Genomic DNA, 24,603 nt, shown 5'->3' with positions numbered 1-24,603 from the left:
TTCTCGTAGTTTCAGTTTTTCTTTCAGATCATTGGCCTGAAGTTTGAAGTCTGACACATCTGTACAGTTACGCCTCAGACGTAAAAATTGACCGTATGGTAGGTTTTCTCGCAGGTGCCTAGGGTGAAAACTATCATACCTTAGAAGGCAGTTCCTGGATGTCGGCTTGAAATGGGTGGTTGTTTTTAAACGTCCTCCTTCTGCGTGTATATTTAGATGCAGGAAAACCAACATGTGGTCCAAGACTGAGCTCGTGAATTTAAGGAAGGCGTTCTGGTTATTGAGCCATGCTTGAAAATTTTGAGCGGATTGTCGGTCGCCCTCCCAAATGACTAGGATGTCGTCTATTTCCAGTTTTTTTTTCCAGTATTTATAAAGCGCAACACTCATCCCGTGGGATATCACGGCGCTATGAAACGAGGGAGACTGCTGATGGCTATGCTGGGAGATTTCGTTTTTTGGGAAGAGGTGGGTTTTTAATTTTTGCCGGAATTGAAGGTAGTTAATGGTGTGTCTGAGGTCTACAGGTAGCTCATTCCACCTTTTGGCTGCCAGGTATGAGAAGGCACGTCTGCCCGTTCTTGTCTTATAGATGCGTTTAGGTTTAGCCAGGGCTAGGTGATTCGATCTTAGGTTCCTGTTGGAGACGTAAAAATCAATTTTCCCTTGGAGGATGGTAGGGCCAGTTTTGTAAAGTGCTCTGTGTGCATGACAGAGTATTTTGAAGGTGGCCCTCTGGCGCATCGGTAGCCAGTGAAGTTTCCGGAGACAAGCGGATGCTGAGTCTCGCTTGCCTTTATTGCAGACCAGCTTGGCCGCCTGATTTTGTAAAACCTGTAGGCGGGAGAAAAGTTGTTCGTTCATTCCTTCGAAAAGTGCGTTGCTGTAATCAAGGCGGCTGACCAAGAGGGCTTGGGTGACTGTACGTCGAGAATCCAGGGGCATCCAGGGAAAGATTTTTGCTAGAAGTTTAAGTATTGCGAAGCCCTTTCCCAGAGTGATCGTATGTGATCCTTCATGGACAGTTCATCGTCCATGATGATACCTAAATTTCTGGCGTGTTGTTTTGGAGTAGGGGCTGATCCCAATGTGGGTGGCCACCATGTGGCGTTCCATGTCAGTTTTGCTCCTCCAAACAGTAGTATCTCCGATTTGCCGGCGTTTAATTTTAAGCAATGGTTATGCATCCATGATGCCATTTCGGTGAGACAGCTGTGTAGCTTTTTCTTTGTTGTCTCCGACCTTTCATCCATTGTCACCATCAGCTGTGTGTCGTCGGCATAGGAACATATGCCGATGCCCCACTTTCTACCAATGTCAGCCAGAGATGAAACATAGACATTGAAAAGAGTGGGCTCAGCGAGGCCCCTTGTGGGACCCCTCGGCTGATGGGACAGGGTTTCGAATGAAACTGGCCCATGTGCACTGCCTGGGTACGGTTGCTAAGAAACGATCTAATCCAGTTTAGTGCTGAGGATTGCACTCCTTTACTCAATAGAGTGTTTAGTAGACAGTCGTGGGATACGGTGTCAAACGCCGCTGACAGGTCAAGCAGTATCAGAGCCACCGATCCACCTTGATCAGTGGTGCATCTGATACTGTCCGATACTGCCAGCAGCGTTGCCTCGGTGCTATTATTGGTTCTGAAGCCGGTCTGTGAGGGGTCTAGGAGTGAATTGCTTTCCAGATATCGGGATAGTTGTATATTGACCAGTTTCTCCAAGGCTTTGGAGAGATACGGGAGCTGAGAAATTGGCCTATAGTTCTCCGGGTTGGAGATGTCAGATCCGGCTTTTTTCAAAAGGGGAGTCACGGATGCGTGTTTCCAGGCTTCTGGAAAAGATGCGGTGGTGAGCGATTTATTGAAGAGTTTGGTGATAAGAGGGCAGAGTGTTGGTAAGATTTTGGAGAACACGAAATGGGGACAGGGGTCTGCAGGAGAGACGGATTTAACTGTTTTCAGAACTGCTGATACTTCATCTTCAGAGAATGGTTTGAAGCAAGTTAGGCAAGGTGTGTTGCCTGAGTCTGGTTGGTTGTTGCCTTTGTCTGTTATTGGGGTGAGCTTTTCAGGATTGTCAGGAAAGGTAGGAGTGCTTAGAGGGGTGAAGGTAGTGTAGATTTTGTTAATTTTATCGACAAAGAAAGTGCTGATGCGTTCACAGGCCTCTGTTGATGGGGTGAGGGTTTGTCAGGTGCTGGACGGGTTGCTGAACTCCTTCACTATTTTGAACAATTCTTTAGCGGAATTGTGGTTCTCATGAATTCGATGAGTGAAGTATGCTTTTTTTGCGTCTCTGATGGCCAAAAAGTATTGTTTTCGTTTGGTGACATAGGCTGCTCTAGTTTCCGAGTCTTTAGTTTGTCTCCATCGGTGTTCGTCTTTTTGGCATTCCTTTTTGAGGCTCTTTAGGAGAGGGGTATACCATTTCTCCGTTATAGTCGTTTTTTTTCTTGATTTCCGCATAGGGGCTAGTTTGTCTAGCGTTTGGCGAATTCCAGAATCTAAGAGAATGACGTTGTTACTGATAGAGGGGTCTTCCAGTATTGTGACATCTGTCTCAAGGAAGTGGGTTTGAAAGTTAGAGTCATCAATTAGTCTCCAGGCTCTATTGGTGACGAGAGGGGTGGATCTAAACTTCAGGGGTTTACCAGGAAGTTTAAATGAAAAGAGTAGTAAGGAGTGGTCGGACCAGGACAGAGGAAGGATTTCTTTTATGGTGGTTGAATCAATATTAGTAAATAGAAGATCCAGGGTGTGCCCGTCTAAGTGCGTGGGGCCCTCGACCCACTGTTTGAGTTGTAGGATTTCCATATCGTATTTCAACTGGGCGGATCCGGGGGCGTCTGTTTTTTCGTAATGAACATTGAAGTCACCGACGACCATGTAGTTTTCCTGTTTTAAACATAGTGGTAGCAGTTGGTTCAATAATTTGGCGCTTACACTGGCTTGTTGCCCTGGAGAGTTGTAAACAACTGCGCCAGCAAGAATGATGAGGCCGTGGGATAAAATTTTGAATGGTAATATCTCATGTTCAGGGTACACAATTGTGTTTTCCACAAGGCATGTCAGATGGTCTCTAAAGATCACGGCGACTCCGCCTCCTTTTTTCTTGCCTTGTCTGTTTTGTGTAACTATTTTGTATTCTGGAGGAAGGGCATTAGCGAGGTCTGGGGTATTAGAGTCCGATAACCATGTTTCGGTAATAAAAACTAGGTCCGGGGTCCTGGATGTCAGCATGTCCCAGATTTCTAAGGCATGTTTAGGTAAGGATCTGGCATTAAGGTATAGGCATTTCAATTCTAGCTGATTTTTGGTAGAGTTTGTGCGGAGGTCAGTTGGGGGTTGGCCCATACTCGACCAGCGACAGGCGAGACAGGAGAAAGGTCCATACGATAGTCCGGGGCCGGTTTGATTACAGCGGTGAGATCTGACATCCGTGTTAAGGGCTAGTAGCTCGCTCCGTGTATACTAGATAAGTATCGGCGCAGATGGATTAAGGCCTATAGGGGGTATAGCCCCTAGTCCCGGTCGGTCGCGGACGGGCGCAGACGGGCTTGCCTTAGGCGCGCCTTCGGCGCGCAAACGTCGCGCCCGCTGCGCGACCGAGGATTGCACATATTTTATACTACTCTGGGGTTGTGGGACGAGGGGGTGGGACGAGGGGGTGTGGCCTGAAAGGGGCGTGGCCTCCGCTCGTGGCGCGAGGGGGAGTGTGCGTGTAACGTCAGCGCTGGCTCCGCTGCGTGCACAGCTGTAGTCCGGTAAGTGGAATTACAACACAATTAAGTCTGTGACAATAATTTCTAAAAACAATGATAATCAAGTGACACAAAGTTTAAAAACAATGCTGCCTTACTCCCGGCTTCCGCCTCAGGAGTCAACTCTCAGTTTTGCTCGAGAGTCTAACACGGCGCTCTTTTATGCGCGGGTGTTTGGGGGCGTGGCCTCAACTCGTGGTGCGAGGGGGAGTGTGCGTGTAACGTCAGCGCTGGCTCCGCTGCATGCACGGCTGTAGTCCGGTAAGTGAAATTACAACACAATTAAGTCTGTGACAATAATTTCTAAAAACAATGATAATCAAGTGACACAAAGTTTAAAAACAATGCTGCCTTACTCCCGGCTTCCGCCTCAGGAGTCAACTCTCAGTTTTGCTCGAGAGTCTAACACGGCGCTCTTTTATGCGCGGGTGTTTGGGGGCGTGGCCTGAAGGCGCGTGGCCTCCGCTCGTGGCGCGAGGGGGAGTGTGCGTGTAACGTCAGCGCTGGCTCCGCTGCGTGCACGGCTGTAGTCCGGTAAGTGAAATTACAACACAATTAAGTCTGTGACAATAATTTCTAAAAACAATGATAATCAAGTGACACAAAGTTTAAAAACAATGTACCTCCTCCAGCATTTTATATTGGATCTGTAAGGGTTCTGGTTGTGAAGAATCTTTGTAGTTTCGAGGTGGTGCACATAAAGTCCAGCCAGACTAGGAGCAAATGTGCTGCCCATGCTGGTACCATGGCACTGCTGATAGATTGTTGTTTTATATTGGAAAAAGTTATTCTGCAGTGCCAATGAGATGCATTCCAAAACCAGCCCTCTTGGTGTTTGGTATTTCCATGGCGTGAAGAATAGGACTTCCTCGATGATCAGAAGTGTCTTGTCGTGAGGTAGACTTGTATAAAGACTTTTTTTTTTTTTTTTTTTTAAACCTTTTTATTAGTTGCGTTCAGCACAAATACACAAAAGTGACAGCATCTGCAATCCAGTAGAACAAGAATCATGGTACATTCAGTAGAAAGGCATCAGTTTTACAGTGAGTATGAGAAAAAAAAAAAAAAAAAAACAAACACAGGTACATGTCCCCATGAACAGCAATGGGGAGGCCAGTACACCAGGACTCCACCCCCCCCACAGTTAGGGACTAGATGATGAAAGCGAAGAATCTTCCCCACATATTCAGATGTGACGGCAGTCATGTAGGGGCGCCACCGCCCCAGTGCTCCGACCCCAATCTGTCTCCGCAATGTCTAGTCCGCTGGCCGCGTCGTCATGTGTGGTAAGGTATCATACGTGCGCCAAGGGTATGCATCTACGCTTCGGAGCACAGCTAATAGCATATGCAGGGATAATCGGCATGCAGTGTAGTGTGTAGCCGTGCATAGCGCCTCCTTTCCCAGGTGTCAACAGTAGCGTCGTGTAAGCGTAACTCCAGTGTATACATCCGCCATCCCCAGCCCTGAAGGTGAACGAGTTAGAGAGGCCCCTCCCTTACGCAGTAGTGCATGCCCCCCAGGAATTCCCAGTATCACCGACCCAAGTATAAGTGTCCATTTTCTTTCCTGTTGAGTAGTTTGTCGGTTGTTGTGTGTTCGGCGATCACGTCCTCCCGTCCCATGTCAGGCTGTGTATATTAACTCCCGCCCTGTGAAATGTAGAATGGTGAATGCAATGTGAGGAATGTCCACGCTCACGGACTCGGGTTCGGCTCGTCATCTCCGGAGGAGTCGCTATGTGTCGCCTGAGCCAACCAGTACACCTGCAGGGGGGACCAAAAATCACTGGGCGCACACCGGGCGGGTAGCAATTCCGCGTAAACGCCGTGTTGGTCTTGGCAATATGTGAGGTCGTCCAGCCATTCCTTAAATTTCGGTGCCCTCCCTCTCCCCCATCTGCAAGCTACTCTCCGCTTCGCAAGGAGTAGTGCAATGTCGACAAATTTACGATCTGACTTGGGCACGTATTTGGTATACCCCAGCAGCAGTACTACCGGCTCCATGGGTAGCGTGCCAGCGATCATTATCTGGAGCGCAGCATGCACCTGCGTCCAGTACTCCTGTATGGCTCCACATTCCCAGGCTAGGTGGAGGAAATCCGCGCCAACCGCCCGGCATCTAGCGCACCTATCATCCTCCGAGAGGTGAAACCGCAGTTTCCTGGCCGGGGTATAATAGTATCGTTGCACAAACTTATAGTGAATAATTTTCAACCGACAGCTGGAGGATACTCTAGCCGTGACCGAGCAGCAATAACTCCACTGCTCGTCTGTAAGTGCAGTATGCAGTTCAGAGTCCCAGTTAGTACGAGCTCTCGGCAGGACCAATGGACGCTGGTCACGCATAGCGGCGTACAGTTTGGACACCAAGTGCTTGCCATCCGACACTAGCATAACATGCAATGGCAGCACCGTCCCCGGTTCCTCCGGGAAGCTAGGGAGGATGTCTCGCATTCCCTGCCTGAGTCTGATGTAATAAAACACCTCCATGGGCGTTGGGGATGTGGACTGAAATATCTGTTCTTTGGTGCGGAACCTCCCCTCATGGAATAAGTCCCCCCATGTGATAAGGTGTACGCGAGTGCACATGGACCGAAATCCGTTTTCCGTTAGGAGCGATAGCTTCGGGTGGTACGCCAGGGGCATTGCTGGAGAGTAGAGCATGGGGGCGGACAGAACCTTAGTTACTCTACGCCAAGCATCGATAGTACAAGTGACTGTGGTGGCAGGCGTCTCAACATCTCCAACCTGTCCCATCAGCATGCCCTTAAGCGGGAGCGGGTGTACGATCCAGTCCTCGGCCGCGACCTGGGGCATGAAGGGGGCGGGACGAACCCAGTGATAGGAATGCTGTGCTTGAGCACTAAGGTAGTATAATTCCATGTCAGGTACATCGAATCCTCCCCTGTCATACGGTTGCGTCAAGACTCTCCAGCTTAGGCGTGGCTGTCTACCCCCCCAGAAAAGGCGAAGCAACTCAGAGCGAAGTCGTTTGAAAAAATAGGCCCCCGGGTAGTACGGGATGTTTTGGAATAGATATAAGAACCGTGGGAGGACGACCATCTTGATCAGGGAGGCTCTTCCTGCCATCGAGAGCGGCAAGGCCAGCCAGCGGGACACATTATCAGCCAGTTGCGAGATAGCCACCCCATAATTTGACCGTATAGTGTCGTCTCTATTGAGCGATACTTCTATGCCCAAGTATCTTAAATCAGAGCTGCACCATTCCAGGGGGTAATCCAGCTGAAAACGGGCAACTGATGCCGTGAGGGGGAAGAATTGCGACTTCTCCCAGTTAATGTGCACCCCGGAAATGCCGCCGAAAGCCACGAATTCCCTCAGGAGCGGGTTAAGGTGATCTTGTGGGTGACGCACATACAAAGTGACGTCATCTGCATAAAGTGAAATACTGATCTGACGCTGAAGACAGTTAAAGGCACTAGCTTTGTGTAGCTGACGGACACGACAAGCCAATGGTTCTATTGCCAGGGCGAACAGTAGGGGTGATAGAGGGCAACCCTGCCTAGTCCCCCTCGTGATCGGCATCTGTGCCGAGAGCATCCCATTGACAACAACTCTAGCAACCGGTGAAGTGTAGAGCAATTTTACCCAGGCTATGAACATTCGGGGGAATCCCATTCGGCCAAGTATAGCCAGTAGATAACCCCACTCCACCGAATCGAACGCCTTGGTGGCATCCAGAAACACAGCAGCGATCGGCAGGTCGGGCGAAATGGTGGGAATTAGGGAGAACAATGTACGTAAGTTGTGAGAAGTAGCTCTCCCCGGGACAAAGCCAGATTGATCCGGCAGCACCAGAGTATTCATAAGGAGGGACAGCCTAGTCGCTAGCACTTTCGCGAGGATCTTCGCGTCGCAGTTTAGCAGCGACAGGGGTCGATAGGAATCAGTGTCCTTCGGATCCTTCCCCGGCTTCAAGAGCGATGTGATCGCTACCTCCCTCATGGAGCCCGGCAGTATCCCGACCTCGAGCGAGTCTTCAAAGACTTCCTTCAGCACCGGCGCCATGATGTCGATATAACACTTATAGAATTCGGCCGGTAGCCCGTCCAGCCCCGCCGCCTTGCCATTGCTAAGGGACATGATTGCCTCTCTGATCTCGTCTAGTTCGAACGGGCACCCCAGGAACGCCCTGTCGCTATCACTCAGCCAGCAGAGTGCGATGTCGTCCAGGAAAGTACCGAGCTCCACCTCGCCCTCCTGTTGCGTGGAATAAAGTCGCTTATAGTGTTGTAGGAAGGCATTTTGAATGCCATTGGTATCCTGGTGTGTCCCGCCCCCCCATCAGAGATTTCCAGGATATGAGTAGCGAAGCGCTGATGCCTCGTGAGTGCCGCGAGCACCTTCCCCGGGCGGTCCCCCTCACAATATCGCCTAGCCGTCCAGTACTTACCTCGGAATTTCATTTCCCTGGCTGCCTCCTCCTCGTAAGCCGTCAATTTAGACCTGAATTTCCCCGATAGGTCGGGGCAGGGGTTTCTAACCATCTCCGACTCCAGCGTCTTAAGTTCTGCCTCAAGTGTAGTTAACGTGCGCACTATGTCCCTAAGAATCCCGCAGCTTTTCGAGATCGTGATCCCTCTCACTGTCACCTTGAAGGCCTCCCAGATTGTCTCGACCTTGTCGACCGACCCCTTGTTCCTAGGGAAGAAGGCATCGATCTCCTCGCCCAGTTCGTGTCGAAAGACAGGGTCCAGCAGGGCCGACGGAAAGAGCCTCCATGGCGGCCTCACCCTAGCATACCCCGGCATCTCCAAGACTGACAGCACAGGGCAGTGGTCAGAGTAGGTGCGGGGCAAATGATTCACCCGCACGACCCCCCCAGCGAGGCCTCGTGAGATAAAGCAGTAGTCGATCCGTGCCCATGAGCGTGTGTGTGCTGTGAAGTGGGTACCTTCCCGAGCCGCTGGGTGTGCGTGTCTCCAGCAATCCACCAGGCCAGCCTCTGTTAGTATGCCCTGAAGTGCATCCCTGGCGTTCGTATTGTATTGTATGCCACCGTCCGATCTATCCGTCCCAGGAGATAACGAGAGATTGAAGTCTCCCCCCCAGACAATGTGCGTGGCTTCAGTTTCCAACACATGACCCCACAGCGATAGAAAGAAACCAGGAGTATCCACATTAGGCGCATAACTATTCACGAACATTATTACATCTGTGCCCAACCTCCCCCAAAGGATGACGTATCTCCCTTCCTTATCCATTTTCACTCCCAGTTTTTGAAACGGTAGCTGCTTTTTGATTAAAATAACAGTCCCTCTAGAGTACGTGGAATAGGATGAAAACTCTCTCACACTCGCCCATTTGCTCGCAAACTTGGGGACACCCTTTGGGCTGAGGTGGGTTTCTTGGAGCATCGCCACCTGCACATGATGCCTATCCAGATACGCTATCACATTTCTGCATTTTCTAGGGTTATTAAGGCCGCGGACATTCCAGGACATTACCGAGACAGTGGTCAAAGCATCATCACCCATGTTTGTTTCTGTATCCCTGAAAGAAGACCTTGGTCAGTGCTCCAGCCTTCAGTTGAAATGTACCAAGTGCCAATTTGACCGCTGCCCGAAACCTTCTCACCACACGACCAGTCATGCAGTTATATATCCAAACTCCAATACCCACACACATGCTATGAACGCCAACCGCAACAACATTGTCACTTTCAACAACTAGCAACCCAACAACCAAACCCCACCCCTCCCTCCATGCACACTCTTCCAATCCCCCCTCTCCCGCTCCGCCCCCCACCCACTGAAGCAACCCAAACTTGCCAGTACCACATCCCACCCCCCCACCCCGAGCCCAACATGCAAGAACTTTAGAACAACCATATGGGGGATCCCCTCCTAGTGACACTAGAGGAATGCACCCGAACACCCCGCCACTCTCCCCCTGATCCGCATGCGCCATACGGAGAAGACAGAGAAGGTGGGGCGGTGCCTGGCGTTTATCATCCCTGCAGGCTAAGACCCAATCATCTAGTCAACGCCTCACATCGCCACCCTCCATACCAATAAAGTTACCAAATGAGTTCAGGAGGATTGTCCAATCAGCAACCGCTGCTCACTCCAGGTCCTACTCGGGCATAGGGTCGCCCCGTCCAACATCAACACCAGCAGAGGGGCGATGTAAAGTAGCGCAGATGGTACCCAACAGAAGTCCACCGTGCAGCAAAACAGTCATCCATGGCACTGCAGGCAGGTCCGGAGCTCCCCGACGGGAGCCGGCAACAGAGGACCAAGGCCGATCGCCGACCCGTCCTATGGAGTCAATGAGCAAGTGTTCACGAAGGCACTGTCAAGATTCCTCGTGCTCGGCAGGGAGCACGTCCGCCTCATCCTCCCCCTCATTTCGCCTGTCCCTCCTGGCATTGCGAAGCCTCCGCACATAGTCCTCAGCCTGCTGCGGGTTGGTAAAAAAATGTTGTTTGCCCTGATGAGTCACCCTGAGACGTGCCGGGTACAGTAACGCGTAATCTACTTGCATGTCCCTCAGCTTCTTCTTCACATCCAAGAATTTCCTCCGTTGGTCCTGCACCATGGGCGTAAAATCCGGGTACAAGGAGAACTGCACTCCATCGCAGGTCAGGTTCCGGTTCGTACGGGCTGCACGCAGGGCCGTGTCACGGTCGCGGTAGTTAAGCAGCCGGGCGATGATAGGCCTCGGCTGCGCCCCAGGTTTAGGTACCGGGCCCAATGAGCGATGCGCACGTTCGACAATAAATTGACTGGAGAAGGCCTCCTTGCCCACTGCCGTGATGAGGATGCGCTCTATATAGTCCTCCATGCGCCCAGTGTTGGTGGACTCCGGAACCCCCGTGACGCGGATGTTATTGCGTCTGCTCCTCGCCTCCAACTCCTCGTTCTTCGCCGCTATCACCCTCAGGATATTGTCCATTCTAGTGAGGCGCGCATCGTGGGCTGTGGCTGTGTCCTCAGAGGTAGAGATGCGTCGTTCCGCTTCCGTCAAGCGCTCCTCGTGGACCTCCAGCTTCTGCGCAACCCCATCCATTCTGGAGGATAAGCGATCAACCTTGTCCACTATCGTGGCGAAGCCCTGCCTCATCTCTTCCATCATCAGTCTCAGCTCCGGTGCCAGGGGAGGAGAGGGGGGGTCAGTGCCTGACGGTCCCGGGGCACCACCGGCCCCCGCCATACTGCGCAGTGGTTTTCTGGCGGCCGCCGGTTCGAAAGAGAGCTTGGGCTGCTTATTGTCATTCTTGCCCATCACGCCGTCACTGTGTGCACCCCCCGGGTCCAGCAAGTGGTGTTAGTGTCCGGGTTCACTGGTCCCAGAGACACCCGCGAGTCCTGATGGCCCCCCGTGCAGTGGCACTGGCTGTGGCTGTATCGTCACCTTGAGGGCGCAGGCCTGCAGTATCCCGGTCGATGACCCGCCCCTCCGGGTCCCCGCCCAGGTAAGTCAGCTGCGGGCGTAGTGGTGAGGCGCTATGACCAGCCTCGTAGTCCAGAGGCCAGGGAGTGGCAGCAGAGGGTGGTGGTAGGCCGCCGGGCGCGAGGGAAAGTCCGTGCGCTAGTTGCGGGGATCAGGAGGTACAGGCAGGCTGACTCGTCCGAGAGGCCCCCGTCACTTCGAGGGTCTCCCCTCCCAGATGCAGCGAGAACACAGCAGGAAGGTAGAGCAGTTGCAGGATGATGGTGCGCTGACCAGGAGAGACTTCCGACTCCCCCTGCAGGCCTAGGCGTGTCCCGAGGGCCCCTCGCGCAGTGGCAACGGCTGTGGCTGTGTTGGCACCTCGAGGGCGCAGGCCTCCAGAATTTTTGTCGAGTCTTCGCCCCACCGGGCCCCCGCCTGAGTTAGCTGCGGGCGCGGTGGCGAGGCGTTGCAATCAGCCTCGCAGACCGGAGCCCAGGGGATGGCAGCGGAAGGTGGTGGTAGGCCGCCGGGCGCGGGGGAAGGTCCGTGCGCTAGACGCTGGGCTCAGGGGGTGCAGGCAGGCCGACTCCCACGTCCGGGAGGCCCCCGTCACCTCGAGGGTCCCCCCCCCAAATGCAGCGAGATCGCAGCAGGATCACAGGGCAGCTGCAGGATGATGGGGCGCAGAACCGGAGAGCCCTCCGATTCCCCCGGCAGGTCCAGGCGGGCGCCGCTACGAGCTCCCGGCACCCCGGCGGCCCACCGGCGTAGTGCAGAATGACCCCGCACGTCGCAGTGGCCCCAGAGGGGGGGACTCACCTCCGTCGCCGCCCGGCAGGCCCCCAGCAGGATTCTCCACAAGCGGCACTGGCCCCACAGCTCCGAGGCCTGGCCACCTCGTGGGAAGCCGCGGTCTCGCGTTGTCCGGCGGCCAGGTGTCACAGCAGCTCTCCTCCACAGCGTCCTCCGGTCACCATAAACAGCCGCGTATCTCGGGCCTCCGACCACGGATCTCACCCAAATTTGGACCGGATCTGTAAAATAGGTAGGTCCACCAGCGCTGCGATTTCTGGGTGTTCACCCACAGGTTAAAAGGATGTATGCAGCATGTATCTGGCCAGGCAGCCAGAGCCTCACTAAAGTGCGGCCATTAGCTAGTGCGCCCTCTAGCGCCCCCCTTGTATAAAGACTTTCCACGTCTAGACTGATTAGGAGTTGGGCCAGAGGGTCGAAGGTTGTGTCCTGCAGTAGTTGTAAGACAGATTTTGTGTCTTTTAAGTAGGTGTTGGTTGATTGTACCAATGGTCGTAGGAAGGCGTCTGCGAATTTAGACAGGGGTTCCAAAATAGAGCCGATGCCGGAAACTATTGGTCTTCCTGGTGGATTGGTGATGTTCTTGTGGATTTTTGGGAGACAGTAGAAGTAGGGGATACGAGGATTTTTTTGCTCCAAAAATTCCCCTTCCTTCTTGCTCAACCAATCGTGTGCCAAGCCTTCTTCAATCATGCCTCCGATTTTTATCCTGAGGCTCTCCGTGGGGTCTTGTTGGAGAATCATGTAGTTGCGTCTATCTGACAGCAGTCTCATGCATTCATTGTCGTATGCCTCGGTGGTCTGTAGCACAATAGCTCCACCTTTGTCAGCTGGTTTTATAATGATGCTCATGTCTTCTGACAGAGCCCTGATGGCTTGTTGTTCCTCCTTGGTCGTGTTATGGAACGTTTTTATGGAAGACGAATCCAATTTGTTGACTTCCGTCATGAGAGCTTTTTCAAAAGTTAGTAACTCAATTGGAAGCATACAGTCGGGAGGGGTGAAGGTAGATTTGGGTCTTAGGCCAGTGTCAGTTGTCGTCGCAGTGGAAGGTTTATCCATGAAATAGGCCTGTAGATTCAATTTACGGATGAATTCTTGAATCTCTATGTTCAATCTAAAGATGTCAGGTTTTTGCGTGGGCACAAAGCCAAGGCCTTTATTCAGGACTGTTCTCTGTATTACCGTCAATGGTTTTAGAGTGAGGTTCATCACTAGGTCCCTCTCTGGCTGCTGGTTGAAGGTTGGTTTGGTAGAGAGCCTGTCATGCTCCTGGTTTGTCGGGAGTTCCCTTGCTCCTTGTCTTCCCACGTAACGTTGTTGCCCTTCCGGTTCCTTCCGCGTGTTCCCGGGCGGGTGCCTAAAAAAGGCTGTGGACCGTAAAATCCGCCATTAAAGTCTGGGTTCCATTGTGGGTATCCCTGAGCATTCGTGGGTTGACCGAACTGAAATGGGGGAAATGGTGTAGGCCCCATGTATTGTGGGAATTGGGGAGGGTACCCTCTCCACCCTCGTTGTCTCGGAAATTGTTGTCTTTTCTGTCTCCAACCAGCCTCTGTTTGGTCTATACCTTTGGCCGTTGCTAGAGTTAGAGCCAGATGAACCATTGTCTGACCCATCACTGTCCACATCACTGTTCTGGTTCCTAGGTACATAATCAGGTTTGGTGTATGGATATGCCCTTTCCGGTGTGAACTTATCTTTGTCCTTTTTCAATTTGTTGAACTTGCTTTGTTTTAGTGTATATTCAAACTCAGTCATCTGTTGGTTGAGCTCATCTAGTCTGATTTTGAGATCGGCTGGTGATATATAGGTGCTTAGTTGCACCTCGATTTTCTGGATTTCGATCTTTAGTTCTTGAGTGATTCTGGCTGCTGTTTTGACAATAAGGACTAGCCAGTCCGTGGTGCAATGCCAGGAGATGAGTGACCACTCCTTTTTAAACTGTATGTCTGACTGGAATATAAATGGTTTGTTTTTAATAATCAAGCCTGGTGGTCCCATCTTATTTCTAAGGTACTCTGTCATTAGTAGACCATGTAGCACTGCTTTTATTTGATTGCGTCTAAGGTTAACTATTTCGTTCCAATCATTAATATTTGGACCTGTCTCCGGGTTGCTAAGGCCCTCAAAAGGGTTGATTGCCGTTAGAATTTTGTCTATTCCATCCTCCCCAAACGTGAGGCCATGTTCGTCCTCCATCCTTTTAAGACCGCTGATGCCTTAACCGCCTAGTGTAGTGACTATGTGTTGTGATGGCAGTGGAACTCCCGCAGCTGTGCGCTGCCTAGACTATACCAAAAACACAAGGGGGAGGTAGAGCAATTAGGGATTGGATTCCTGCTCCACAAGAGAACTTTAATAAACAAAGAGAATCCAACACAGAAGTGGGGTGAAGTGTTCAACAGATGTTGAGGCACTCAGTGTTTTGTAAAATACCCCTCACACACCAAAAGGCCCCTTGGTGTCATGCTTCATCATCGGGGTCTACGCAACCCTCTAACGGGATGCGGCGTGCTGCGACCAACGATTACGCGGGAGCACTTATAGTAAATGACTATGTGTGGTGTAGGTGTGTGGGGTGTATTTACAAGTGAGTGGTGGGATGTGGTGAAGATTTAAAAAGTACCTGGCACATGAGTATAAAGGAAAAAAATGTTATTCTGAACTCTGGCTGGTACTGTTAAAAGGGTGCAGTGTGAGGTCGGATCTGTTATATTAAAGAACAGGACCTCTGGTGTGCGTCGACATGTTTCGGAGGCAAGCTCCTTCTTCAGGACGGGGGCACAACTTCCCCACCTTACTCACGTATTTCTAAAAAAATATCACAATGTATTTACAAAAAAGTGAAATATTAGGCTAAGTGTGCCTACAGCAGTCTGCTACAAGCACAATGACCTGTAGAAAGACAAAAAGAAAAATGAAACTAATGGTTACCCATGTAACGGGTAGTTCAAGCAGGTGCAGTCACCTGGAACCTCTCCATTTGCTTGTAATAAGCCCTGTAAAAGAAAGGGTACTGAAATCACATACAACACAGAACACATAAACACTAGGAGTTACTGGCAATAGTTGTCATACTTATGAAGCTTGCTTGCTTGCTTCATGAGCAATAGGAACGTCAGGGGTGTTGCTTGTTTGCAATCTGTAGTGAGGAATGATGGAGGTGTAAAAGTACATTCTCACTTACTAGGAAATAGGTTCAAATGGTCGTTTCAGGTTCTATACTCACAGGATCTGGACACAGTAATCACCATTTTACCCCCACACGCTGCTCCGCTGGTGTGAGGTGATCACAGGGTTTGCGCTTTTTATACCCTGTATTTAATTGGGCAGAAAAGGTAACATGACCAAACATGGGTGTTCCGCTATTTGTAGTTAATTGCATGCCCATGTTGGGAGCGTCCGATCTTTAACCATACACATTGCAGCTTGTGTGTCAGAACAGACTTGCGATGGACCAGTGTCGCTGCGAGTGAGTGTTCGTCCAGCGCATCTAGACGTGGAAAGTCTTTATACAAGTCTACCTCACAACGAGACACTTCTGATCATCGAGGAAGTCCTATTCTTCACGCCATGGAAATACCAAACACCAAGAGGGCTGGTTTTGGAATGCATCTCATTGGCACTGCAGAATAACTTTTTCCAATATAAAACAACAATCTATCAGCAGTGCCATGGTACCAGCATGGGCAGCACATTTGCTCCTAGTCTGGCTGGACTTTATGTGCACCACCTCGAAACTACAAAGATTCTTCACAACCAGAACCCTTACAGATCCAATATAAAATGCTGGAGGAGGTACATAGACGACATCCTAGTCATTTGGGAGGGCGACCGACAATCCGCTCAAAATTTTCAAGCATGGCTCAATAACCAGAACGCCTTCCTTAAATTCACGAGCTCAATCTCGGACCACATGGTGGTTTTCCTGCATCTAAATATACACGCAGAAGGAGGATGTTTAAAAACGACCACTCATTTCAAGCCGACATTCAGGAACTGCCTTCTAAGGTATGATAGTTTTCACCCTAGGCACCTGCGAGAAAACCTACCATACGGTCAATTTTTACGTCTGAGGCGTAACTGTACAGATGTGTCAGACTTCAAACTTCAGGCCAATAATCTGAAAGAAAAACTGAAACTACGAGAATACCCGATCAGAATCATTAACAAAGCGATGAAGAGAGCTAAAAATAACAACAGAGAGGCACTACTGGAAGAGCGACAAAAAGAACCAGATTGAGACAGACGACCAATCTGTGTGACAACGTTCAACACTATGTCCAATGAAGTATCTAAAATCGTCAACAAGCATTGGAGGATACTAACATGTGGCAACCTGAATCTGGAAAAACCAATGTTCGCTCACCGAAGAGGACGCAATCTCAGAGACATGTTGGTACATACCAGACCTAAACCGATACCCATGGCCATACAACCGTCCATAGGAATCCAAGGCCATTTCCCCTGCGGGAACTATAGCAGTTGCCATCTCACTCAGAAGAGCACTAGACTAACTTTCCGCAATGGAACCACTTGGGAACAAAGGCGGTTTACCAATTGTAAGAATGTGGTCTACCTTATCAGATGCTCAACTCAATGATGCTCACTAAGCATCTTTCTAATAAACTGTAACCGCCAGTACTGCCCTCACCAAAACCTAGATAATTGTACTACGTTAGAGTGTGTATTTATGCCTAGGAATCAAAATATGACACCGCGTCCCGAACAATGCACTGTCCGCGGTACACAGGTGCAAAAAACCACTACCTCTAGGAGGGAACGCTGAACTGCAATACGCATACGCGATACCCCTAACTGCACAATGCGCATGCACGCTGGACGAACACTCACGCGCAGTGACACTGGTCCATCGCAAGTCTGTTCTGACACACAAGCTGCAATGTGTATGGTTAAAGTTCGGACGCTCCTAACATGGGCATGCAATTAACTACAAATAGCGGAACACCCATGTTTGGTCATGTTACCTTTTCTGCCCAATTAAATACAGGGTATACAAAGCGCAAACCCTGTGATCACCTCACACCAGTGGAGCAGCGTGTGGGGGTAAGACGGTGATTACTGTGTCCCGATCCTGTGAGTATAGAACCTGAAACAACCATTTCAACCTATTTCCTAGCAAGTGAGAATGTACTTTTACACCTCCATCATTCCTCACTACAGATTGCAAACAAGCAACACCCCTGACGTTCCTATTGCTCATGAAGCAAGCAAGCAAGCTTCATAAGTATGACAACTATTGCCAGTAACTCCTAGTGTTTATGTGTTCTGTGTTGTATGTGATGTCAGTATCCTTTCTTTTACAGGGCTTATTACAAGCAAATGGTGAGGTTCCAGGTGACTGCACCTGCTTGAACTACCCGTTACATGGGTAACCATTAGTTTCATTTTTCTTTTTGTCTTTCTACAGGTCATTGTGCTTGTAGCAGACTTAGCCTAATATTTCACTTTTTTGTAAATACATTGTGATATTTTTTTAGAAATACGTGAGTAAGGTGGGGAAGTTGTACCCCCGTCCTGAAGAAGGAGCTTGCCTCCGAAACATGTTGACGCACACCAGAGGTCCTGTTCTTTAATATAACAGATACGACCTCACACTGCACCCTTTTAACAGTACCAGCCAGAGTTCAGAATACATTTTTTTCCTTTTATACTCATGTGCCAGGTACTTTTTAAATCTTCACCACATCCCACCACTCACTTGTAAATACACCCCACACACCTACACCGCACATAGTCATTTACTATAAGTGCTCCCGCGTAATCGTTGGTCGCAGCAGGCCGCATCCCGTTAGAGGGGTGAGAAGACCCCGATGATGAAGCATGACACCAAGGGGCCTTTTGGTGTGTGAGGGGTATTTTACAAAACACTGAGTGCCTCAACATCTGTTGAACACTTCACCCCACTTCTGTGTTGGCTTCTGAGAAGGGCCCTGGCACTTAATATTTTTACAAATTAAGCACTGTTGGCTTGGCGCCGCAATGGCAGTGGGCTCCCTGGAAGGACTTTGGGATGACACTTGTTGTGGTTGTGTTGCCTCCCCAAGTGGTACAGACCGGTGCACGAGCAGACTCCGGTCTGTGAACGTGCTTCTAAGACGCGCTTCCCAGCCACTGGCACCCGCCGCAGGGAACGCCAACGTGCACGCTCACGGCGTCACGCTCCTGCCCTCCCGTGTCTCTTCCAATGCTGTTCTGCGCTCCAAGCCGACTTGTCTTATGTATACTGCTGTTCTAGAAGTTGGGGTAAATGAGTATAAATGTTAATTCTTGTCTCAACAGTATGTTATCATTAACTGACTGATTTTAATTATCTCAATAAGCTCAGCTGCTGTGGCTAGAGAGGTTTAATGTCCTAAACAAAGGCTTTGATAAGGTTATGGACTATAAACGTGTTAAATTATACAAGTATAAATTGTTGGGCCACCCCCTCGCCGCATCCTTGCAGTCTGGCCGACAATCTAGCAATATTAAAAGTGGGATTGTAGGTGCTTGCCACAAAGCAGGATACTAGTTACTTGGTCTGTGACTGAAAGTTGGAGCATCTTTGTCCGTGGTAGCTTGGTTTAGTAGTCAAAGCGAACGTCAATAGAGGTGTTATAAATTGTCATGATTATAGTGGCTGCAAAGATGGAATATATATCGAGCTAGTGTGTTTTGGTGTTTTTTTGTAATAAAAAAAGGATAATAATGACGTAGATATATAAAGATAATTTTTTGGTTCTACATTTTGGTATTTTATATCCTACAGAGCTGTTAACAGAGCAGATACATTTGCAGTTTCTACAAGCAATGTATATTGCTTACAAAGGCTGTGCTGTCCAGTAGAAGGCTTGTGAGCCAGCCTCCAAAAATACTACATGTATGGATAAGTTGTTCGCAATGATTAGCTGATTACGATGGCTAAAACAATTGCACTAACTACCCTAAAAAATAGTGCAAACGGAGGTTTTTAGATAAACAGATTCTACCGTGTAAAGAGCAGGTGTTTGGATATTCATGGTTAAAAGTCAAATGTGTCTTCAGACATTAGGTTTAAAGTTGATTGGTACAGTAGAACCTGGCCAAAGATGCAAGCAGCAGCACGTCAACTATTCCACATGTAAGGAGTGGGGGATAGAATTTGCACTGATTTAGGGTAGACCGATTCTTACCCTTTGAGTCATTTGAATGTGGACCCAAAACAAAATGGACATGCAAAAAGGCTACAAGCTTTAACAAGCATTAGAAATGCAATAGGTCTCGCCTTTGATTAAGTTAAAGCCATTTGCTAATGGTATTTTATAGCAACGCAGAAGGCTTTCACTTAATGAAAGGCGAGACCTATTGCATTTTTAATGTTTGTTATAAGATATATCCTTAGTTGGTTACTATGCATGCTCTGGTTTAATTTTTTCTCTACAGAATCTTGCTGGGAAGTCCTATCTGCCTGGGCCGTAAGTTGCCCCCTGTTTTGGAAAAAACAGCTGCTCTTTGTGCATCTCTAATTACAGGTATGTGACTGAGTAGTATATGTGAATTTTCTCTTTGCATGTGGGATTGGTACATGTTATACACTCATTGCCTACCCCCTTTTTTTCCTTTCCTCTTTGGCACTAGTTCTCTGTAGCATGTAAATTCTTTATGCTTTTCTTTCTTCTATACACTATTTTTTGGAGTTTCCTCGTATGCTGGCTTGGGACTTTCTGAAATGAGCTTTGCCCATGACCTTAAAGTTGAGCTTTGGGCAATGTCTATTCCTACTCATTTATTTGCACTTATGTTGTGTTATTATGCACTCTATTCCAGTTTTATTGAATTTGTGTAAATATTCTGTATATATACAAATCTTGGCTTCCCCGGAGCCAATCATGTAGCTATTGGATTTGAGTCAAAGAAGAATTTTGAGGCTATTAGTATTGGTAATTATTCTGAATGTGTGTATTCGTTTTCATGTTTGCAGGTGCACTGTCCCATACCTCTTGTCCATCTTTGCCCTGATGAAGGTGTAGCTCCGGCGATACATCGAAACGCGCATTGGCGTTGTTCGTGTGGGGGCAGCTGGATTGTACTCGCCCCGATCCCCCTGATGACTTTCTCCAACTTGTCATCTAATCATTCTGTGGCTGCTGTGTATACTTTGATGCAATTGTTGATGTGAAGTACATGTGTGATGTTTGAGTTGTAATGATGAGTCCTGGATTGAATGACAGTATGAGTGTGATGTGTGAATTTGATGTGTGGGACACGATTTATTGATTCATGTTTTAATAAAGTGTGGTTTGGTTTTGTATGTAATCTTTGTTCATAAACTGATTAAATGTTTCTTATAAATTTGATAAAGAAAAAATAAAAATGATCATATGTTTTGAATAATCCAATGTGATTGTCTATCTGAGCTTTAGTCTGCTCCGGTGGGTGTTTACAAGTATCAGGCCCCTCTCCTAGGCCTATTTTGAAAATATTGGGCAGGTATTTCCTAGTTGTTTGTTTGTCTTCATGTTCCCCTGCTTACCTGCCTATATCTCGTCAGGGGTCCCCCTTCTTATTAACACTTCTCGGACACCGCCTTCAGGCTTATCCTGCAGAACTTTACCTTCTCAGAAAATTTCCTTTAAAGTTTCTTCTACGTTCGAAGGTAAGCGCCAACCGGGCCTAATCCATTTCTTATATCCGACTCCCACTTCATCAGTTTGGCCATATTTTTCGACTTTGACTGTCTCACTTAACTAGATGTCTGCGGTTGGCACTTTATTCTTTTTGGTGCTAGTATTTACCTTACACTTTATAATTCCAGTTCTACTGATTAGAATTTTGTCGTTTTGATGTCAAATAATTCATGAAAATGTACTTAATTTTTCTAAATTAGTGTGGGATTTTCCTTGTGTTGTGTTTTCACTTCATTGCTGTTTGTGTACTTTACACATTACCTCCAAATTAAGCCTGACTGATTTTTGTGCCAAGCTACACATATGTTTAATAAAATAACTAGATCTGTCTTAAGAAGAACTGCCACAGTCCAGTTACATAGTAATGGTGGGATGCTCTGTAATGGTATGATCCAAAGCAGGTGATGGTCTCAATTTATGCTAACTGACCTATTTTGATTAGATTGCCCGAGAGTATACCGTGCAAAGAGCTTTAACTTCAGTTGGATTCCCAGTGCCTAGACCCTTACTGTACTGTGAGGATACAAGTGTCATTGGAGCAGAGTTCTACATAATGGAGCACGTACAGGTAAGTTTGTCTAGATAAATTAGAATAGCATTTATGTAGCCAGCAAAAGATTATGCGTGCTAACTCTTTCTTTGTCTCTCTTGTGCTGTATCTGTCACTCTTAATCACCCTTGCTCTTTTTCTCTAACTCTCTTACCACCACTGTTTCTGTGTGCCTCTTTTTTTTGTTATTCCGTTAACTTTCCCATTCTTTCTTGCTCCTCCTCATTTTCTCTGTTAATAATTGAATGTTCATGTCAATAAAGTTTTATATCTTGTCCTGAAGCCAAATAGGGGGCAGGTTTACATCAGTTAGGAAGAGCCAGCTTTCAGTTCTTTCTTGCCTTTTTTAATCTTAGCCTGGTAACAATGCAGTGCTCAGAACCCTGGTTCACCATGTGCCTTCTTTAACTGGTAGATGTGGCTCCTTCAAATGACACACAATAGAAGTTCAGAACCTAGGTATCAGTAAGACTACATGGGGTAATTTGTAATCTGAAACAGAGGTAGTAATTTTCATCACAGATAAAAGCCACCAATGGTGCATAATGCATGATTCAGACCTTCGGTCTTCCTTTACCTCATAATAATATCTAGTTCCTTAAGGTATACTCGACATATCACATGTGTTGGCTGCTAACACATTCCCGTGGACCTGTGAGTGAGTGTTTGTAGTGTAAAATACATTGAACCAATGTATCAATACAATAACAATTGAAATACTTCCATAACTGCTCCTTTATCAAAAGTGTTAAAATGAAGATTCGAATATTTTTTTGCAGAGTTTTATATAGCGCGAACGAGACCTGAACCGAATATCAGAGCGCTTTACATAGCACCAGTTACATTACATGAGGACACACATTCATTTTAGGCACGAGGGGGCAGATTTACAAGCCCCTTGTGCCGCTTTTACGCCGCTGTTGCGTCACTTTTGTGACGCAGCGGCGGCGCAAAAGATGCACCATGGTGCGGGGTATTTACAACGTGACGCATCTCCCAGATGCGTCACGTTGTAAAGCCCTGCACCAGAAGAGGCGTACCATCGCATGGGGAGGCGTTCATGCGCAGGAACGCCTCCCAAAAGTGGCTGAGTGAAATCTACAAGATTTCACTCAGACACTTTTGGGCCCATGCTGCGTCAAAACCCTGTGCCTGCTTGAAGCAGGTGTAAGGATTGACGCAGCATTGTACAGATACTTTACATACATTATTGCTGGAGGTGCATCGCTCTTGTGACGCAATTCCAGCAATGCACCACTTTGTAAATGCGGCGCACAATTAGTGGCGCATCCTTGTCGATATGCGCCAGTAATTGTAAATCTGCCCAGAGGAGATTAAGTGATGTGCCCAGAATGGGGGGCGTGGCTTAGCAAGCCACGATGGCGGCTGTGTCCTGCTGAGGCTCCACGATCGGGCTGGCATCCTGCCCAATTCCTGTGATCGCCGGGAGCCTCAGCTTGTCGGAAACGCACCAGGGAGTCTCCCGCACACTGGGGCACCAGACAGAAGAACCCCAAGAGTGGCGGACAACCGCCACGGACAGGCTCCGCCGAAATCAGAGCCGGGCGCCGCACCACAAGATGGCGGACGGAGCTCCGTCCGGCTGACTCATACGCCGCCGGGAGCCAACCCAGTAACCAACGACCCCAAGAGACGGACCCAGCAGACATTCGCGAGGAGTCCCGAAGCAACAGCGGGACCGGCCCTCGGGGGTGTGCGCCGGACGGCGCCCTCTCTCGCTCCAGCGCCTTGGCGCGCAAGATGGCGGCCACCGCACCGGGGCTCCACTGCGCCGACCCTGATGCCACACCGGGAGCCTGATCACCCTTTGACCTGCCGCCACGAAGTGTGGAGAGCCAGCGGACGCGCTGTCGGCGCGGAGGTGTTCCGATCGGAGGCTCGCTCCCTATCGACGAGGGCGGTGAGTGCCCATCTCTCTCCCCCCCTCCCCAGAGGATCTTAGACCCGGTGGCCCCCCTACCTCCTCGGGGGCCACGCATGAAGACGCGACGCACGCAGCCGGCTGGCCTGGGGACCCAGGGTGCTCCCACTGCCTTACACCGATCGGCGGTCCCGAGCGCCTGACCCTAAGATGGCGTCCACAGAGGCCCGGACCTCGAGAACAGCGTGAGCCTCGCCGTAGGAGTGGGGGTGAACCTCGAGGCACTACCGGTGGCTGCCTGCCGCCCCAGACCCCCTTGGATTCCCATCACCTGACCTCTGGCCCTCCCAGCCGGCATTGACGCTGCGCCACACGCCGGGGGGGCCCGCAAGACCCTCTGACACCGAGGCTATTGACCCCAGCAGGACCACATCTGGCGCCCTGGACTGGTGGAGGCTCCCTGATACGGAGGGGAGCTGCCCTGCAGCCGGGAGGGACAGGGGGGGACCGGCTGGCACTGGACTGCCTCTAGCCCAGCTACGTCTGCTGTCCCCGGAGTACGCGGAGGCCCGGTGGCCCACTCGACGACACCTATGGGGAAACCAAAGGCCTCGCAGGCGACAACTGTCCCTGAAACGGCCATTGAAAAGATGCCACACACCAGGACGTGGACGCAAGCCATTGCGTCGCAAACGGACCCTACACTGACGGCGAAATTGGACCAGGTGTTGGCGGCGATCGAAATGTCTCGCCTGTCAATGGAGGAGAGGTTGGGCACCCTGACGACGGACATTAGCTTGATCCGCGACGAACACCGTAAGCTGGCGGACAGAGTGAAGGAGGGTGAACGAACCATGACCGAGTTACAACCCGTGGTGAAGATGCATGAGGAAGACATGAGAGAGGTCCTACGTCGTGTGGAGGCCCTAGAGGAACGCACAGTGGACTTAGAGGGACGCTCGAGAAGATGTAACATCCGCGTCCTGGGCCTGCCGGAGGGGATTGAAAATTCGGATCCTCTGACCTATATGGAATCCTGGACCAGATCGTTCACCCCGGAGAGTGAGAGATCGCCGTACTTCTCCATCGAAAGGGCCCACAGGGTCCCGGCCCGGGCACCCAAACCCGGCCTCCCTCCACGGCCCATGCTAGCTAAATTCCTGCATTTCCGAGACCGAGACGCGGTACTCCGAGCGGCCCGGACAGCGGGTCCCCTGCAGGTGGAGGACCAACATGTTATGGTGTTCCCGGACTACGCCAGGGAGGTCCAGCAGCAGAGATCCACCTTTCTGGAGGTCAAGAGGCGCCTTCGTGCTAACGACCTGCAGTACTCCTTGCTGTTCCCAGCCCGCCTTAAAGTGCTGCACAAAGGGAAAGCCCTCTTCTTCACTACGGCGGCGGAAGCACAGGATTGGACTGAACTACACTGCCCACTGATTCCTAAACCCGGACCCCAGAGGCCCCGCAACAACGACTCCAGACGATCTAGAAGACGGGGTGCGAGCCGTGCCCGGTCTGGCCGCC

The 24,603-nt window shown here is 49.8% G+C and overlaps 1 protein-coding gene across 1 annotated transcript in view; it reads left to right on the top strand.

Annotated features, from left to right (window-relative positions):
- Nucleotides 1-24,603, top strand: part of LOC147689149 (acyl-CoA dehydrogenase family member 11-like) — a 379,803-nt gene that overhangs the window by 116,337 nt on the left and 238,863 nt on the right. Inside the window, exon 3 of the mRNA XM_086939873.1 lies at nucleotides 21,090-21,215. Within this exon, the coding sequence (XP_086795999.1) occupies nucleotides 21,090-21,215 (126 nt within the window). The remainder of the gene's footprint in view (nucleotides 1-21,089; nucleotides 21,216-24,603) is intronic.

This window comes from Lissotriton vulgaris, chromosome 10 (genome assembly GCF_964263255.1).
Source record: "Lissotriton vulgaris chromosome 10, aLisVul1.2, whole genome shotgun sequence".
Classification (NCBI taxonomy): Eukaryota; Metazoa; Chordata; class Amphibia; order Caudata; family Salamandridae; genus Lissotriton; species Lissotriton vulgaris.
The sequence above is the reverse complement of the archived record's forward strand: the minus strand, read 5'-3'. Positions and strand labels throughout refer to the sequence as shown.